Raw genomic sequence first — 14,446 nt, 5'->3', positions numbered from 1 at the left:
ATAGAGATGTGTCTGTTGTGAACAGATTTATTTGGTTATGTGATATTGAACAATACATACTCCATCGTGTTTTTGACAGTGTGTGAATCTGGTTCTAATACTGAAAACTGCACTTTAGAGAGCTCTTTGTGTGCCTTAAATATCCACTTTATGATCTGTGCGACAGCTTTTCTCTCACTGGGGTTTTGTAACTGTTCCTCGCATAGTTATAATCAAGAGGATGAAACTCAAATTACAATTTATGTATCTAAGACGTATTTACAAATATTTATGTAAGGTAATATAAAATAAGTTGTCCTGCATACAGTATCTGATCTTGAAAGGGAACCCATTATGCTTTTCCTTCATTTCTCAAACATAGCATCTACATAGCATGGATGTTCATATTAAACATGGATAGAGACTGAACTGGTGAGGTCAGCAAATGCAAACATGTGAGTTAAACACTCACTCTTATGCATTTTTTTCTACTTTGGCGCTGTGTGATGTGATATGCCTAATTTGGCCATCAGGCACACCTGAGGGGCTGCAAAAGGTCCAATATGTGATTAAAAAAAGGATCATACTGAAATATGAATCATGCAAACCTACTCTGAGAGTCCAAGGAAAAGAACATGTAGATGGAAATGAGCATTCAAGGTCTCTTTTAGGAGAAACAAATATAAATAAATGTGAAATGTTTGGAAAATGACAGTTTTTATTTAAATCCTTTGTATACATATTGCTCATCTGAAACAGGCACATTCAAGAAAACACTACTTCAATTCAGTCATCTGGTGATAACAGGTCAAATCTGATGCTAACAATGGTGCCAATAAGATTCACAGAAACATAGTAGCTGCCAAACGGACACAGGACAGACTCCGTATGGCTCCAGGTAAGTCCACTCTTCTTCTCCTCTCAAAGACATGCTTGATTAAATACTGATCATATGCAGTAGTTACCAAAATGGATGAAATTGTAACCTGACGAGTGAATTATATTTCGCAGCAGGGATCGTATTTTCACATTATATACATAATGTAAGGCCGCTGTGGAGCTGCTACCACAATCACACCCTACACGATGTTGTCTGTGAAGGTTCTCAGTCGTCCTTGGACCAGGTCATCGTAGTCCAAGGAGCTTGGAAAGAAAAGCATCTGGACTCCTTTAAGTTGCTTATTATGTTATTTTTATACCAAAACACATCCATCCAACAAGTTAATGACTCATCAGTCCTGTTCATGGAGCTTACAGTCGCAGAGCTCTTTGTAGATCCTCTTTCGTATCTTTGGTATGTCTTTTTGTGAGAAGTGGAGGGGTCTTGTCAGAGCAAGGCATCTAGAATACTGTAAAAGAGCAATATCATGTAGTGAGCAAGCAACAGAAACAAATCTGAAACAATCATGCACGCGAACAAAGTCGCACGTACCTCCAGAACAAAAACTCCGCAGTCGTTCTCGTTGGTCTGCTGCGGGACTTCCTGCGAGGAGCAGCAGGGGGAGACAGCACATCATGTCAGTGAGAGCGAGCGTTCAAACAGGTAACAGTTTAAACCAGGACGACGTACCTCATCAAACGCTACCGTCCAACCACTTTCAAAAGCAGTTTGCTTCTTTTCTTTTGCTTCGGTCATCAAGTATTTCAGGATGTTCTGTTGAGAGGAAAACGTTTAGAAAGAAAAAGTATTTTGTCAAAGTAACTGCGTGTACGTTAGGGCTGCCACGATTAGTCGACTAGTCACGATTACGTCGACTATCAAAATCGTCGACGACTGATTTAATAGTCGACGCGTCGTTTGAAGCTTTGTAAGATCACAAAAGACGCAGGAATAAGTAGGATTTAAGAGTGTAATAACGGATTGAAACAGAAGATGGCAGCACTGCATGTACAAGGATGCCAGCTGCCGTTAAACCCCGAAGAAGAAGAAGTAGCTCTGTCCCAGAATTCATAGCGCAGCGCAGCCCAGCTCAGTTTCCAACAATGGCGGCAGCTAGTTAGTTTTAATATTACTCTTATTATTCTTTCTGGGTCACAAAATAAACGTTTAACATATTTTCAGGCGAGAATGTAACTGTGTAAACCTCAAATATCTACTCAGTTTATCAGGACACCACATATCTTCAAAATCGCTCAGACGTTTTCGGAGACGTCTGTTACCCACTAGCTCAATAGCTAGCCGGGGGCAAGGCTCACTAGAGCCGTGAGAACACCGGACTCCCGGCAAATCGTTTTCAAACCCACCGCCGTCTTTCGCTACTCAGGTTAAATATATATAAGTCACTTAGATAACTTCAAAATGTTATTGTTTGGCTTTTTTTAGTATTTTATTTGTTCCTGAGTAAATCGGTTCGGCTGAGATTAAAGTTATAGTTTTTACACAACTGAATAAACGTCAAGCAGACAACTGATTATCAGAAGTGTGAGATGCTCGAGAATATACTCGGGTGTCCTGTTATATTTTAGATAGCAAGGAGTTTATTAAACTTACCCGAAACAACCTGCAAATTTCATTAAAATTTAATAAACCATCATCTTGTCTTTATTTTTAGTTAGCACATACCTTAAACACTTAAAGCTGTAAGCTCGTGATAGTTATATAAGAGCAGATGCGTGCTGGTGCAATAAGCTGTACGTTTTACGTCCAATGGATGCATGATCTGATTAGTCGACTAATCGCAAAAATAATCGGTGACTAGTCGACTATCAAAATAATCATTTGTGGCAGCCCTAGTGTACGTGAAGTGTGGAATTACCCTTCCAACTTTCTGGAGCCCGTTCCCTTGAGAGTCATAAAGGCAGATTTTCTTTTGGACGATGTCGGCAGTCACCAAACACCAGTGAACCTCCAGATGGATAGGCACCAAAAGAAGTCTCTTAGAAAACAAATCCACCTGGACGAGACACAGGAGATCACAGCCACCCATCCCACCCACTCTTTAGTTCTTTAGAGACTTTTTTTATACTTTTCATTGCATAGAAATAAAAGTTATATTAGTTCTTTTTGCTTCTGGGAGAAACATGGCAATAGAAAGCTGCATGACTAACAAGGGTATCACATCATTTCCATCTAACAGCTCACCTGCTTCGTCCATCGCTTAACACCATCGTATCCTTTGGTCATCAGCTGCCGGTGGAAGAAACTGTTGAGAAAATGGACCTAAAAGCGAAGACAAACAGAAATCATCAGTTTATAACAATTAAAAATACGTAGATTTAAAAGTTCTAGGATCAAACATCGCTTTCAAGTAATAGGATAAATATTGGAACGATATCTACAGTATTGTCTCATATTGGGGTACCAGTACTCCTAGGGGTAGTCCACAGCACTACATGGGCTACTAGCAAGGAACCTGGGGCCTACTGCACCAGCATAAGGTCTAACTGTAGGTCTGTGGATTTCATCTCCATATCTAACAGCACTCAACGCAGCACTGGCTAACAAGCTGAGCCATGTTGGACGCTCAGAGGCTATTCGTCACCAGAGCATCACTGACCGACTGCCTAACCAATCATCCTGGCTGATGCTGCAGAGAGTATCACGTTTGGATGATATCTTCAGACTCAGGTCTGCTACACATGTTCAGTGAATCTGCTCTCATGTGTGAAAAGCGAAGGGTGCCAGTGGTCGACTTGCCCATTCTGGTGATCTGTGGCACCGAAAGCCAGTCGAGCTGCACAAAGATCATCTGTGAGCTCCAACTTAAGGACATTAAGTTCTCATTCCACCCTCATAGAGAGCAGCTGGAAGTCATTTTGTGGGGCTCCTGCTCCTCCTCGTACAGAGGAGCAGAAACTGTTCCTGAAACTGGCTTGATGCCCTCTCCAGCTCTCCTCCTCCTCCATGCCTCCCTGCCCGGCAGGGTGACAGCAATACTCTGTCAGCCTTTTACAGCGGAGGGGTAAAAAGCATTTTAAACAGTCTGGACTAAATAAACTGACCTCATTAAATAATATAGAAATACATACAGCCTTATAGTCCCTGTAATGAATAACTCCGGTAGGTGAAATCTTTCTTCCCTTAGCGTTCCAATGCAAGAAAAATTCCAGCATTTTTAGATCTTCATGTAGAGCTTTGTTTAATTACCTTGTGATGGGAAGACTCCATGATCAGTTCCCCGTACATGTTCATAACCTTCAACAGAAACAACAAATGCGTACATACACCCGTTACATTGATCTTAAACATTCACACTCCAGTGAATCCAGTAAAGCATGGCGTGTTTGGTGTTATAGATGATGCTAACCTGGTCGTTGAGCCAGTTCTGATCTGCCAGCGTCAACAAATCGTCCAGAGTCAACGTGTGTTTCTTGTAGACCACCTGAAAAGACGGGATGGGCTTCTGGAGGATCGCAGCTCGGTATCTGGTAACCTCAGAGAGGACTGTGTTTTTCCTTAACAGACACAAACAGCCAAAGCTCAGAAAACTCCCACTTACTCTTTACCACAACAACAGAATTCTGATTTACCTGTCACTTAAACCAGTGTAAAACTTCCCCTTGAGATGCCTCAAGACGTCGTTCTTACGTAATGGGATTAAGCTTCCATATTTCATGTAGAAGTCATCGAGAAACTCTGGAGAAACACAGAAACTGTCTTCACAAACGGCCCAGAGAAGAAAGTTGCACCAAAAGTTAACGATGCACATACCGTGGATGTCCTTCGTCAGTGCGTTCAGGCTGACATCAGTGTGAGGGGATACTGTTTTTTTACTACTGATTGTCTCATCAGTATCTGTGACTGTACTCTGGTCCTGGCCTGGAGTACCAGCAGTCTGTGCTGATGGGCTGCCGACCTCGAGTCTTTGTGCAGGAGTTGTTCCTGGTACCCTGCTCTGTGTGACGTCTTCACATGTGTTACTGTCTGCATTTAATGAAGATTGGATACTGTGACAGTGTCTTAAAGGTTGTCTAATTTCACTAATGTGTACCAAAGTTTCTCCTGTAATGGTTTCACCATCAGTACCTGCAGCAGCATCTGTGTTCACATCCTGGTTCTGTCTTTTAAGGGGATCCTCTGAACCTCCAGTATCACATCCAAGAGCTGACACAAGGACTGATGTTTTTGCTGCATTCAGCACGTGGTACGCTTTCCTTTTATTTTTTTGTGTCTTTAAACTGAGGCCGGGGCCCGAGCCAGAGCCAAAGCGTTTTTTAGCTCTATATATCCCAAAGTGGCACTTCTCTCTCCACTTCCTCCACATCCAAAGCTGTAGTTTACAGTACAAGCGCCTCTTGGCTCGCCTGGACATGTGAGAGACCCCATTGATTAAAGAAATGGATCCCTTCCTCCTCTTCAAGTATTTCGCTTTGCTCCGCTGGCTCTGTGCTCGGTGCATTTGGCAGAGAGTGAAGAACGCCTTCCCGAGAGCCAAGTGTGAGCGAGACGGCTCAAACGTAGCAGCATTTAGCAACAAACCAACACACGGAGCTACATGGTTTCCGGGCCATGATCCAGCCGCTGCTAGCTGAGACAATTTCACCTCGAAGTGGAAAGGTGAAGTAACATGAGGTCTGAAGAATTCACAATTTGACAGGATCCTCACAGCTTACTTAGGGGTCCCTGTGCTGGCTTTGGTTTCAGTCTGACCATCTGCTGCGACACAGAACAAAAGTTTGATTACACATGAGCCTCACTTTGATGAAAAAGGATTTCATAAATAGATCTGATTCTGCGGTGAACCGATCAGTGGCTGAACGCTGGTAAATTCTTCTCAGGTATAATCGTGCGTATGGACTAATTACTTACTGCTTCTTTTACCAAGGCAAATGATCTGAACAGATCTTCCATCACACTTGTTGCTTTTGCACTTGCATCAGCTCTTTATACTGAGAAGGAGGCCTTTTTCAGAAGTTGTCAGAGGTCTAAGAGTTACAGACCTGCCTCCAGGTGTGCGTGTGCAGCACATGTCCCCACATAGAAAGACACACATTTTTATTTTTACAAGCAATATTATTTTGTTACCTCCAGGCTGTCGGAGCGGGTACAGGTCGCTGTTTTGCCCGCCTTGAATTGCTTTCTTCCAGACACGTGTTTCCAATCACAGACCCTTGCTTAAAAAAAAGCCGGCGATGTTTAAAGACACCCAACAATTGGCTGCAACAAACGAGCAGCTAGCCACACACTCACGTAGCCTCGCAGTTTCCCCCTCGTTTGGCTCAATGAAACCTCGAAGCGGAGAAAGCTCTCAGCGGACACGTCCTGTCCGTGTGTGCGTTCACATAAATCAGAGCGTTTTTTATTCAGAACACGGCGTTTGGAGCTAAAACTCTTTAGCTTACTTAGCATTCAGGTTAGCCGATGCAAGATTGGATCACGCAGACGGACGCAACGTGAGCGACGTCTTGCCGTGATTGGTTGTTAGACTTCGGCTTCATCCAATCCGTTGACCGTTAACAGTCACATGTAGTCACGTGCCCCTCTTATCCTGACCAATCAAAACACGATCTTCTTCTTTAGGCGTCCGTTTAGTTACATTAAAGTGTGTCACTGCCCCCTGCAGGCCCTCTCTGTGCGTCAGGGGTTTTATTTTATAGAAATTTCATAAAAACAAGTGTTACAACAAATCTTGATAACCCGGGTAAATATACCGTATCTTCAACTTCAACTTATGCATCCCTTTACTTTGCAAAATAAGACCACAATAAGTTCTTCTTTCTAGTTTCCATTACTCTCAACACTCTTACCTCTTATGTTTTTTCATCCATCATACATTTCTGTTTTGTCTTTAAAGTTGATCTTGCAATATCATTAAAACGCCAATCAAAGAAATCATGTCTCATTAATAAATACAAAGCTACAGAAACATCAGAATAAAAAATGTCTTGGTTGCCTTCCAACCTTCTGCAGTCATTGACTATTAAACATTTCCAGAGTCCACAAAACTAAACATGAAAATGATAAGCCAAACAAAAACATTATGGACTTCCCTGCAGTCTCTGCTACGTGCAGAGACTGCAGGGAAGCCTTTTAAAAATGAAGTCTCTGCCACAAGATTTCAATTTTAAAAGTAGTTGGGAAAAATCTAAACTATTTTCAGGAGAAGCCAAACAAACTTGGCAGGTTGTTCTTGTGGCAGGCTGCTACTAACAAAGTGCCTAAAGATACAGTTTAAAGGGCTCATTCGAAGCTAAATCTAAAGGAATGGCCGTGGCTCGAGACTTTTGCACGGTACTGTAACATATCTGTGATTTAATGCCGAATGGAAGTGACCGTGTGTTTTTACTAAAGTTATTAAACCTCAAAGCTTTGTGAAGTATTCTAGAGGGAATGGAAAAACTCTGCGGCGGTCCTCAGTCTGCACTTTATTGCTCATTTGAGAAAACATTTGAAATCTTCTCATCAGTATCTCTGTTTGCGGCCTGCTGCTGACCTTGAGTGACACTGGTGTAATAAGCAGATGGTCGCTGTCCCCCCCACCCCCAAATCTGGCAAACATCCTGTTTTTTTTTTCTTTTTTTTTAGTATCATTGAGCAAGTCCGCAGATCCCTGCTGACAGTGGGGCCCAGCTCTGTAGTTGACCAGCGTGACCTCTGTTGAGGGAGACAGCTGGTTATACAATACAAGTGAACCCAAAGATCTTCTCACATGTAATATTTGATATATATTCACGGCAGACATAGAGACAGGTATCAGTATATGTGAGTGTGACACTAAAACTGATTTGAACTGAAGGCTGCTCGTCCCACGCTGGACTTTGTGAGTTTCCATTTGCTTTGGTAGTTATCCTTTGAAAAAAAAAAAAAAAAAAAGCACCACCGTGTGACGCAAGAGTCAGGAGGGATGAACATGGTGTTTAACTTGGCTCTGTTTTCATGTTTAAAGTACAGGATATATAAGCAGCGACCTGCACCAGCTCTGCCTCTCATCTTTACCAGTGTCTGCTCGTCTGTGATACCTTATTTTTGTTGCATTTCACACAGAAATGAACCTCCTGAGCTTCACTGTGGTGCTGGGACTGCTGGTGGGGACATGGGCTCAACCCATCGTGCGAAGGCCTCTGTGCGACTCCCCCGAGGCAGAGGAGGCTGCTCTGGTGGCGCAGGATTACCTCAACGCCCAGCACCATCATGGCTACAAGTATGTACTGAACCAGATCGACGAAATCAAGGTCTACACGAAGGTAAGTCAGCAGGTGGAGGTGCTGTTTAGTTACATACAGAAATGTGTGAACATAGTAGACAAGAATAAAGTTTACTGGGAAGAGAAGAAGGATAAAAACAAAGTGTAGCAGTCCATACTGCATCATGTTATAGACAGTTTTGTTTATGGTGCCCCTCTCTTTCTAACTTTTTAGGATATTTTCAGACTAAATCAAAAGCAGCTATGTGCTCTATTTTTGCTAATAGTAGCTGTCATATGTTCACCTGCATCTGGAATAATATATACAGCAGAATTTAGTCAATTACCATCTTATGTACTACATTTTTAAAAAGTAACTTAACAATTGTGCATTGATTTGTATATATTTTTGCTTATTCAGCCAGACGGAGATGAATATGACATAGAAGTTGACCTGCTGGAGACAGACTGTCACGTGTTGGACCCACTGCCTCTTGCAAACTGCACAGTCAGGCCCAAAGTACAGACGGTGAGACACAGAAGCTCTCCGGTTTCGACTCCTGTAATTCAGTCGATATTAGTTCTGATCAACCTACTTTGATTCTTCGTTCCAGGCGGTAGAAGGAGACTGTGATGTGGTGCTGAAGAAGGTTGGCGGTGTTCTGAAGGTCATTGCATTCAAGTGCAAATCAGAGGGTAAAGATCAGAGATGCTGCTCTCATCCAAATGATTACAAAGAACAAACCACAGCAGTGTCCATACATACTGCATGCGTCAATAACCTGTATGTGACTTTCCTGCTCGACTTGTAGTATCCACAGAGGATTTGTGTTTGGGCTGTCCCAGCCTCCTTCCCCTCAATAACACCGATGCGCTGGATTTTGTCCATGCCTCTCTGACAACCTTCAACAACATGACTGTGAACACGACACACGTTCTTCTGGAGGTTGGAAGGTTGTCATCACAGGTCAGACAGTCAGGATACTTTTTACCAGATGTAACACAGCTGCATGCTTTAACCTGCAGCTGTCAGTTCATCAGTGCTGTTTAATACTTTCAGATTGTGTCTGGTGGGCCCATCTTCATAACAGAATATGTGATCGTTGAGGGAAACTGCACCGAGGATCCCTGCGTGCCTCTCAACGATGCCATGGCTGTGAGTACACAGTAGTAAAAGCACTCAGTTTGTTTTCAGGCCTGTTGAGCTGATCTGAGATGGAGAAATGTTCAATCAGGTCACCAGATGTTGAAAATGAACAAAACTGAGAGCTGTGCCTCTCTCTCCAGGCTCGTGGGATTTGTACAGCCAAAGGTACAATCGCCCAGCACAGTGTGGACTGCAAGATGTTCTCCACTCTGGTAAAATACTGCATCTGACTTCTAATATATTCTGATACATAAAAATAAAACAACATTCACCGTCTAACGTTCACATAGAAAACATTAAGAACTGTTTTTCTCTTACTGATGTCATTTTTTTAGATTCCCATTGTAGATACCAACAGCACTGCAGCTGCAGACCCCGTCCTACCACCAGTGGTTCATGTGCAAACACACGGCCTGTCACACAAGCACGGCCACAGCCACCACAAACTGACAGCTCGCCACAACCCCCATCAAAACGTCCTGTTATCTGCAGAGTCAGTAGAATTAGATGAATCAGATGAAGATGTACCTGTCGTCCCTTCTGCTGCTGCTCCAGCTGCAGATCCAGCTCCAGCTGCAGACCCTGCCCTTGCTGCAGATTTTGACTCAGCTGGAGAATCCTTAAGGAGTAAGGATACATCACCTAACTTGAAGAAGAGAGATGTATCTGCTGCAGCTGCTGCCGTGGTTGATGCTCCTGCTGTTCAAACAGGACCAGTTACTCTCGTGCCAGTCTGCCCAGGAAGAGTCAGATTCTTCTAAGTGTTCAAGTCTCACAGACTCTATACTTGCTTTCATTTGTAGCAGAGCACCTTTGATACATTAGCCATTTCCAGTAGATGTAACAAAACACCAACCAATGAGAAATAATTCATTGTTTTAAACTGTCAAATCAGCTTCTCTGTCAAATTGTCTGTAAAAATGTTGAATAAATCTCAAGTGAATTTACAGGGTTAATGAGGACACACGGATCATTTGTACTGTAGTCCTTGCCGTCATTCTGCAAAGTCCTCTAGAACGATTTCAAAAGTCCACAGTGCTGATGGCCTGTTGTGTTGACTCATGCCAACGACCCTCCTGTGAACCGGCTGACATTGCTGATACAGCCATGAACAACAGCAGCTTTTCCTCTGCACATCCACGCTCAACACAACTCAACATTTCAGAAATGAACAAAAACACCAGGATTCTCATACATCCAAGTATGAAAGAGTTCACACTTCATAATCATAAGAGGCTATTTAAAGATTTCAATGTGAAAATGTTGATAAGATATTTTATCCCATCGACCTGAGTTTCTCAAGTTACAGACAGACAAACATACAGGTCAATGCTGGTGAATATGGGCAAAGTCTATTAGTGAATTTACAAGAATGGATCAATGTTCAGGAAGCTGCGGTTCATGGTGAAGGACAAATTAGGTAGACAGCCTCAAAAATGCTGTGAACCCTCTGAGTCTAAAAAGCGATTTTAATGCCCCCACGGGCTAAACTGATAAGATAAGCAGCCAAATAAAACAAAGTTGTCCTTGGTTACCCACACACGAAGAGATAAGATGATTTTTATACCCAGCTGCTCTTACACCCACTTTCCAGATGTTTTAGACAGTTGTTTTGAACCCATAAACCTCCCACACAGAACTCAAATTCTCAGATCGTTTCCTATAGACAGGCTGAATAATGAGCAGAGATGACCACATCTTCAGGATGTCCGACTGTGCTGAAAACACATCTGTTTGAGGCCAGAGTTCATGGCTCCCAGCTACCGCTTGCCGTAAACTTCAACCTATTAAACAGTAACTTTCCACTTAATAGAATTTATTGGATTCTTAGAGTCACCCTTTTCCCAATCAAAAATCATTTAGATGCCAAAGGAAGCTTTCATACTGAAAACACATGCGCAGCTCCTCAATTTCCACAGCTAATGATATAACAGCTCGTTAGACTGAATATATTCACTTTTTCTTTACTGTTTATACTGAGCGCTGCTGTTAACAGAGGAGGACTCATTTTAATCACTGCAACATTTAAATGTTTGTAACAAATTGTGTCTCAGGCCATTGTACAAGTCTACATGAATTAAATGAGTAAATTAATTAGCTTTAAATGATGAACAGGGACAGAGTACACAGACAAGTGATACAAACTGAAACAAACGTGACCGATCATGAGAAAAACTTCTCGCATGAAACCTGTAACAGAAAATGAACAGAAGGTTTTGCTTTCTGTCCTGCAGATGTCTTCCTGCATCACCGCTGAGGCTGGCCTTAAGACTTTTATTGCACATGTTGTGACATAAAAAAAAAAAAGAGGGACACGAGTCCTTTAATGGGAGTAAGATGTAAGCTGACATGCACAACATAAGAGCCTAACATAACTCAGTCTTTGTAAAAGTCATGCAGAGTTTGAAAAAGGAGTTGCAGCAGAATCCAGGTAATGTTTATGTATTTAGTGCTGGTCTTAAACATGAAACAGGACTTCTTTTTTTTTTTAAATGGGGAGACGAGGGAAATTAAATTTAGCTTTAATTTTGGAGACGGGACGTCCACTTTGCTTTTATGAGTTCGTCCTGAATCTTGCACGTGACCACTGAAGAATTCTGTTGCATTCAGATCATTAAAGGCCATGATTTAAAAAAAAACAGGAGCGCCATGTGACGCAAGAGTCAGGAGGGATGAGCATGGTGTTTACCTTGGCTCTGTTTTTATGTTTGAAGTACAGGAGATATAAGCAACAGTCTGCCTCTCATCTTTGCATTTCACACAGAAATGAACCTCCTGAGCTTCACTGTGGTGCTGGGACTGCTGGTGGGGACATGGGCTCAACCCATCGTGCGAAGGCCTCTGTGCGACTCCCCCGAGGCGGAGGAGGCTGCTCTGGTGGCGCAGGATTACCTCAACGCCCAGCACCATCATGGCTACAAGTATGTACTGAACCAGATCGACGAAATCAAGGTCTACACGAAGGTAAGTCAGCAGTCAGAGATCAAAAGCAGCTATGTGCTCTATTTTTGCTAATAGTAGCTGTTCACCTGCATCTGGAATAATATATACAGCAGAATTTAGTCAATTACCATCTTATGCACTACATTTTTTAAAAGTAACTTAACAATTGTGCATTGATTTGTATATATTTTTGCTTATTCAGCCAGACGGAGATGAATACGACATAGAAGTTGACCTGCTGGAGACAGACTGTCACGTGTTGGACCCGCTGCCTCTTGCAAACTGCACAGTCAGGCCCAAAGTACAGACGGTGAGACACAGAAGCTCTCCGGTTTCGACTCCTGTAATTCAGTCGATATTAGTTCTGATCAGCCTACTTTGATTCTTCGTTCCAGGCGGTAGAAGGAGACTGTGATGTGGTGCTGAAGAAGGTTGGCGGTGTTCTGAAGGTCATTGCATTCAAGTGCAAATCAGAGGGTAAAGATCACAGATGCTGCTCTCATCCAAATGATTACAAAGAACAAACCACAGCAGTGTCCATACATACTGCATGCGTCAATAACCTGCATGTGACTTTCCTGCTCGACTTGTAGTATCCACAGAGGATTTGTGTTTGGGCTGTCCCAGCCTCCTTCCCCTCAATAACACCGATGCGCTGGATTTTGTCCATGCCTCTCTGACAACCTTCAACAACATGACTGTGAACACGACACACGTTCTTCTCGAGGTTGGAAGGTTGTCATCACAGGTCAGACAGTCAGGATACTTTTTACCAGATGTAACACAGCTGCATGCTTTAACCTGCAGCTGTCAGTTCATCAGTGCTGTTTAATACTTTCAGATTGTGTCTGGTGGGCCCATCTTCATAACAGAATATGTGGTTGTTGAGGGAAACTGCACCGAGGATCCCTGCGTGCCTCTCAACGATGCCATGGCTGTGAGTACACAGTAGTAAAAGCACTCAGTTTGTTTTCAGGCCTGTTGAGCTGATCTGAGATGGAGAAATGTTCAATCAGGTCACCAGATGTTGAAAATGAACAAAACTGAGAGCTGTGCCTCTCTCTCCAGGCTCGTGGGATTTGTACAGCCAAAGGTACAATCGCCCAGCACAGTGTGGACTGCAAGATGTTCCCCACTCTGGTAAAATACTGCATCTGACTTCTAATATATTCTGATACATAAAAATAAAACAACATTCACCGTCTAACGTTCACATAGAAAACATTAAGAACTGTTTTTCTCTTACTGATGTCATTTTTTTAGATTCCCATTGTAGATGCCAACAGCACTGCAGCTGCAGACCCCGTCCTACCACCAGTGGTTCATGTGCAAACACACGGCCTGTCACACAAGCACGGCCACAGCCACCACAAACTGACAGCTCGCCACAACCCCCATCAAAATGTCCTGTTATCTTCAGAGTCAGTAGAATCAGATGAATCAGATGAAGTTGTACCTGTCGTCCCTTCTGCTGCTGCTCCAACTGCAGATCCAGCTCCAGCTCCAGCTGCAGATCCAGCTCCAGCTGCAGATCCTGCTCTCGCTGCAGATCCTGCCCTTGCTGCAGATTTTGGAGAATCCTTAAGGAGTAAGGATACATCACCTAGCTTGAAGAAGAGAGATGTATCTGCTGCAGCTGCTGCCGTGGTTGATGCTCCTGCTGTTCAAACAGGACCAGTTACTCTCGTGCCAGTCTGCCCAGGAAGAGTCAGATTCTTCTAAGTGTTCAAGTCCCACAGACTCTATACTTGCTTTAATTTGTAGCAGAGCACCTTTGATACTCGAGCCATGTCCAGTAGTAGCAGTTGGAATAATTTGTTTTAAACTGTCAAATCAGACAATCATCTGTGTAAAACTGAATGTAATGCTCATCATTAAATCTTCAGTAAAGGTGTTTATAAATCAAAACAATGGACTATGTCAGTACATTTACAGGCCAAGTGAGCACACTTATATGTACCATGATGCATTCAGTCATTCCTGCAAAGTCTTTCAGAACAAGTGCAGAAGTTTACAGTGCATTCAATCCTGCTGTGAACCTGCTGACACTTCTCATACAGTCATGGAAGAAGAAAACACACACACACACACACACACACACACACACACACACACACACACACACACACACACTTTAAAGATTTCATTACACAGGCAATATGACATTACACAGTATATTTTACTGACAAACATTGTGTGCTAAAATAAATGAGAGCAGTGGAACACTTGATTTTCAAGTTCACCACGCAAGCACTCATCCACCCACCCCCAGGCAGCTGTTTATGAGTGGGCAAATTCCATTTATTGCATTTAC

At 42.8% G+C, this 14,446-nt stretch overlaps 3 protein-coding genes across 7 annotated transcripts; 2 read left to right on the top strand and 1 right to left on the bottom strand.

Moving 5' to 3' along the window:
* Nucleotides 1-685: 685 nt before the first annotated feature.
* On the bottom strand, nt 686-6,320 carry LOC102777052 (sentrin-specific protease 5-like). 5 transcript variants are annotated; one of them, XM_087832265.1, is made up of 11 exons: nt 5,945-6,320; nt 4,946-5,575; nt 4,631-4,843; nt 4,450-4,555; nt 4,227-4,374; nt 4,067-4,114; nt 3,062-3,139; nt 2,736-2,873; nt 1,550-1,633; nt 1,412-1,462; nt 686-1,328 (listed from the first exon to the last, which is right to left on the bottom strand). In XM_087832265.1, exons 2-11 carry the CDS (start codon nt 5,316-5,318, stop codon nt 1,212-1,214), a joined length of 1,356 nt encoding a protein of 451 aa, XP_087688391.1. In that variant the 5' UTR covers nt 5,319-5,575; nt 5,945-6,320; the 3' UTR covers nt 686-1,211. The 5 variants fall into 5 exon arrangements, with proteins under 5 accessions (XP_087688391.1, XP_087688389.1, XP_087688387.1 ...); XM_087832263.1 differs by having other exon boundaries at nt 4,631-5,575; nt 5,945-6,033; nt 6,110-6,320; XM_087832261.1 differs by having other exon boundaries at nt 4,631-5,575.
* A 1,494-nt stretch (nt 6,321-7,814) lies between these two features.
* Nucleotides 7,815-10,145, top strand: LOC148097763 (alpha-2-HS-glycoprotein-like). Its single transcript, XM_087832319.1, has 7 exons — nt 7,815-8,103; nt 8,464-8,571; nt 8,657-8,738; nt 8,855-9,009; nt 9,103-9,198; nt 9,330-9,401; nt 9,525-10,145. The coding sequence occupies exons 1-7, from the start codon at nt 7,906-7,908 to the stop codon at nt 9,948-9,950; spliced, it is 1,137 nt and encodes a 378-aa protein (XP_087688445.1). The 5' UTR covers nt 7,815-7,905; the 3' UTR covers nt 9,951-10,145.
* A 1,774-nt stretch (nt 10,146-11,919) lies between these two features.
* Nucleotides 11,920-14,043, top strand: LOC102776561 (alpha-2-HS-glycoprotein-like). Its single transcript, XM_087832320.1, has 7 exons — nt 11,920-12,153; nt 12,335-12,442; nt 12,528-12,609; nt 12,726-12,880; nt 12,974-13,069; nt 13,201-13,272; nt 13,396-14,043. Exons 1-7 carry the CDS (start codon nt 11,956-11,958, stop codon nt 13,852-13,854), a joined length of 1,170 nt encoding a protein of 389 aa, XP_087688446.1. The 5' UTR covers nt 11,920-11,955; the 3' UTR covers nt 13,855-14,043.
* The last annotated feature ends 403 nt before the right edge of the window (nt 14,044-14,446 follow it).

The sequence above is a fragment of the Neolamprologus brichardi genome, chromosome 18 (assembly GCF_056152115.1).
Source record: "Neolamprologus brichardi isolate AB-2024 chromosome 18, ASM5615211v1, whole genome shotgun sequence".
NCBI classification, from domain to species: domain Eukaryota; kingdom Metazoa; phylum Chordata; class Actinopteri; order Cichliformes; family Cichlidae; genus Neolamprologus; species Neolamprologus brichardi.
This window is presented reverse-complemented; position numbering and strand designations above follow the sequence as displayed.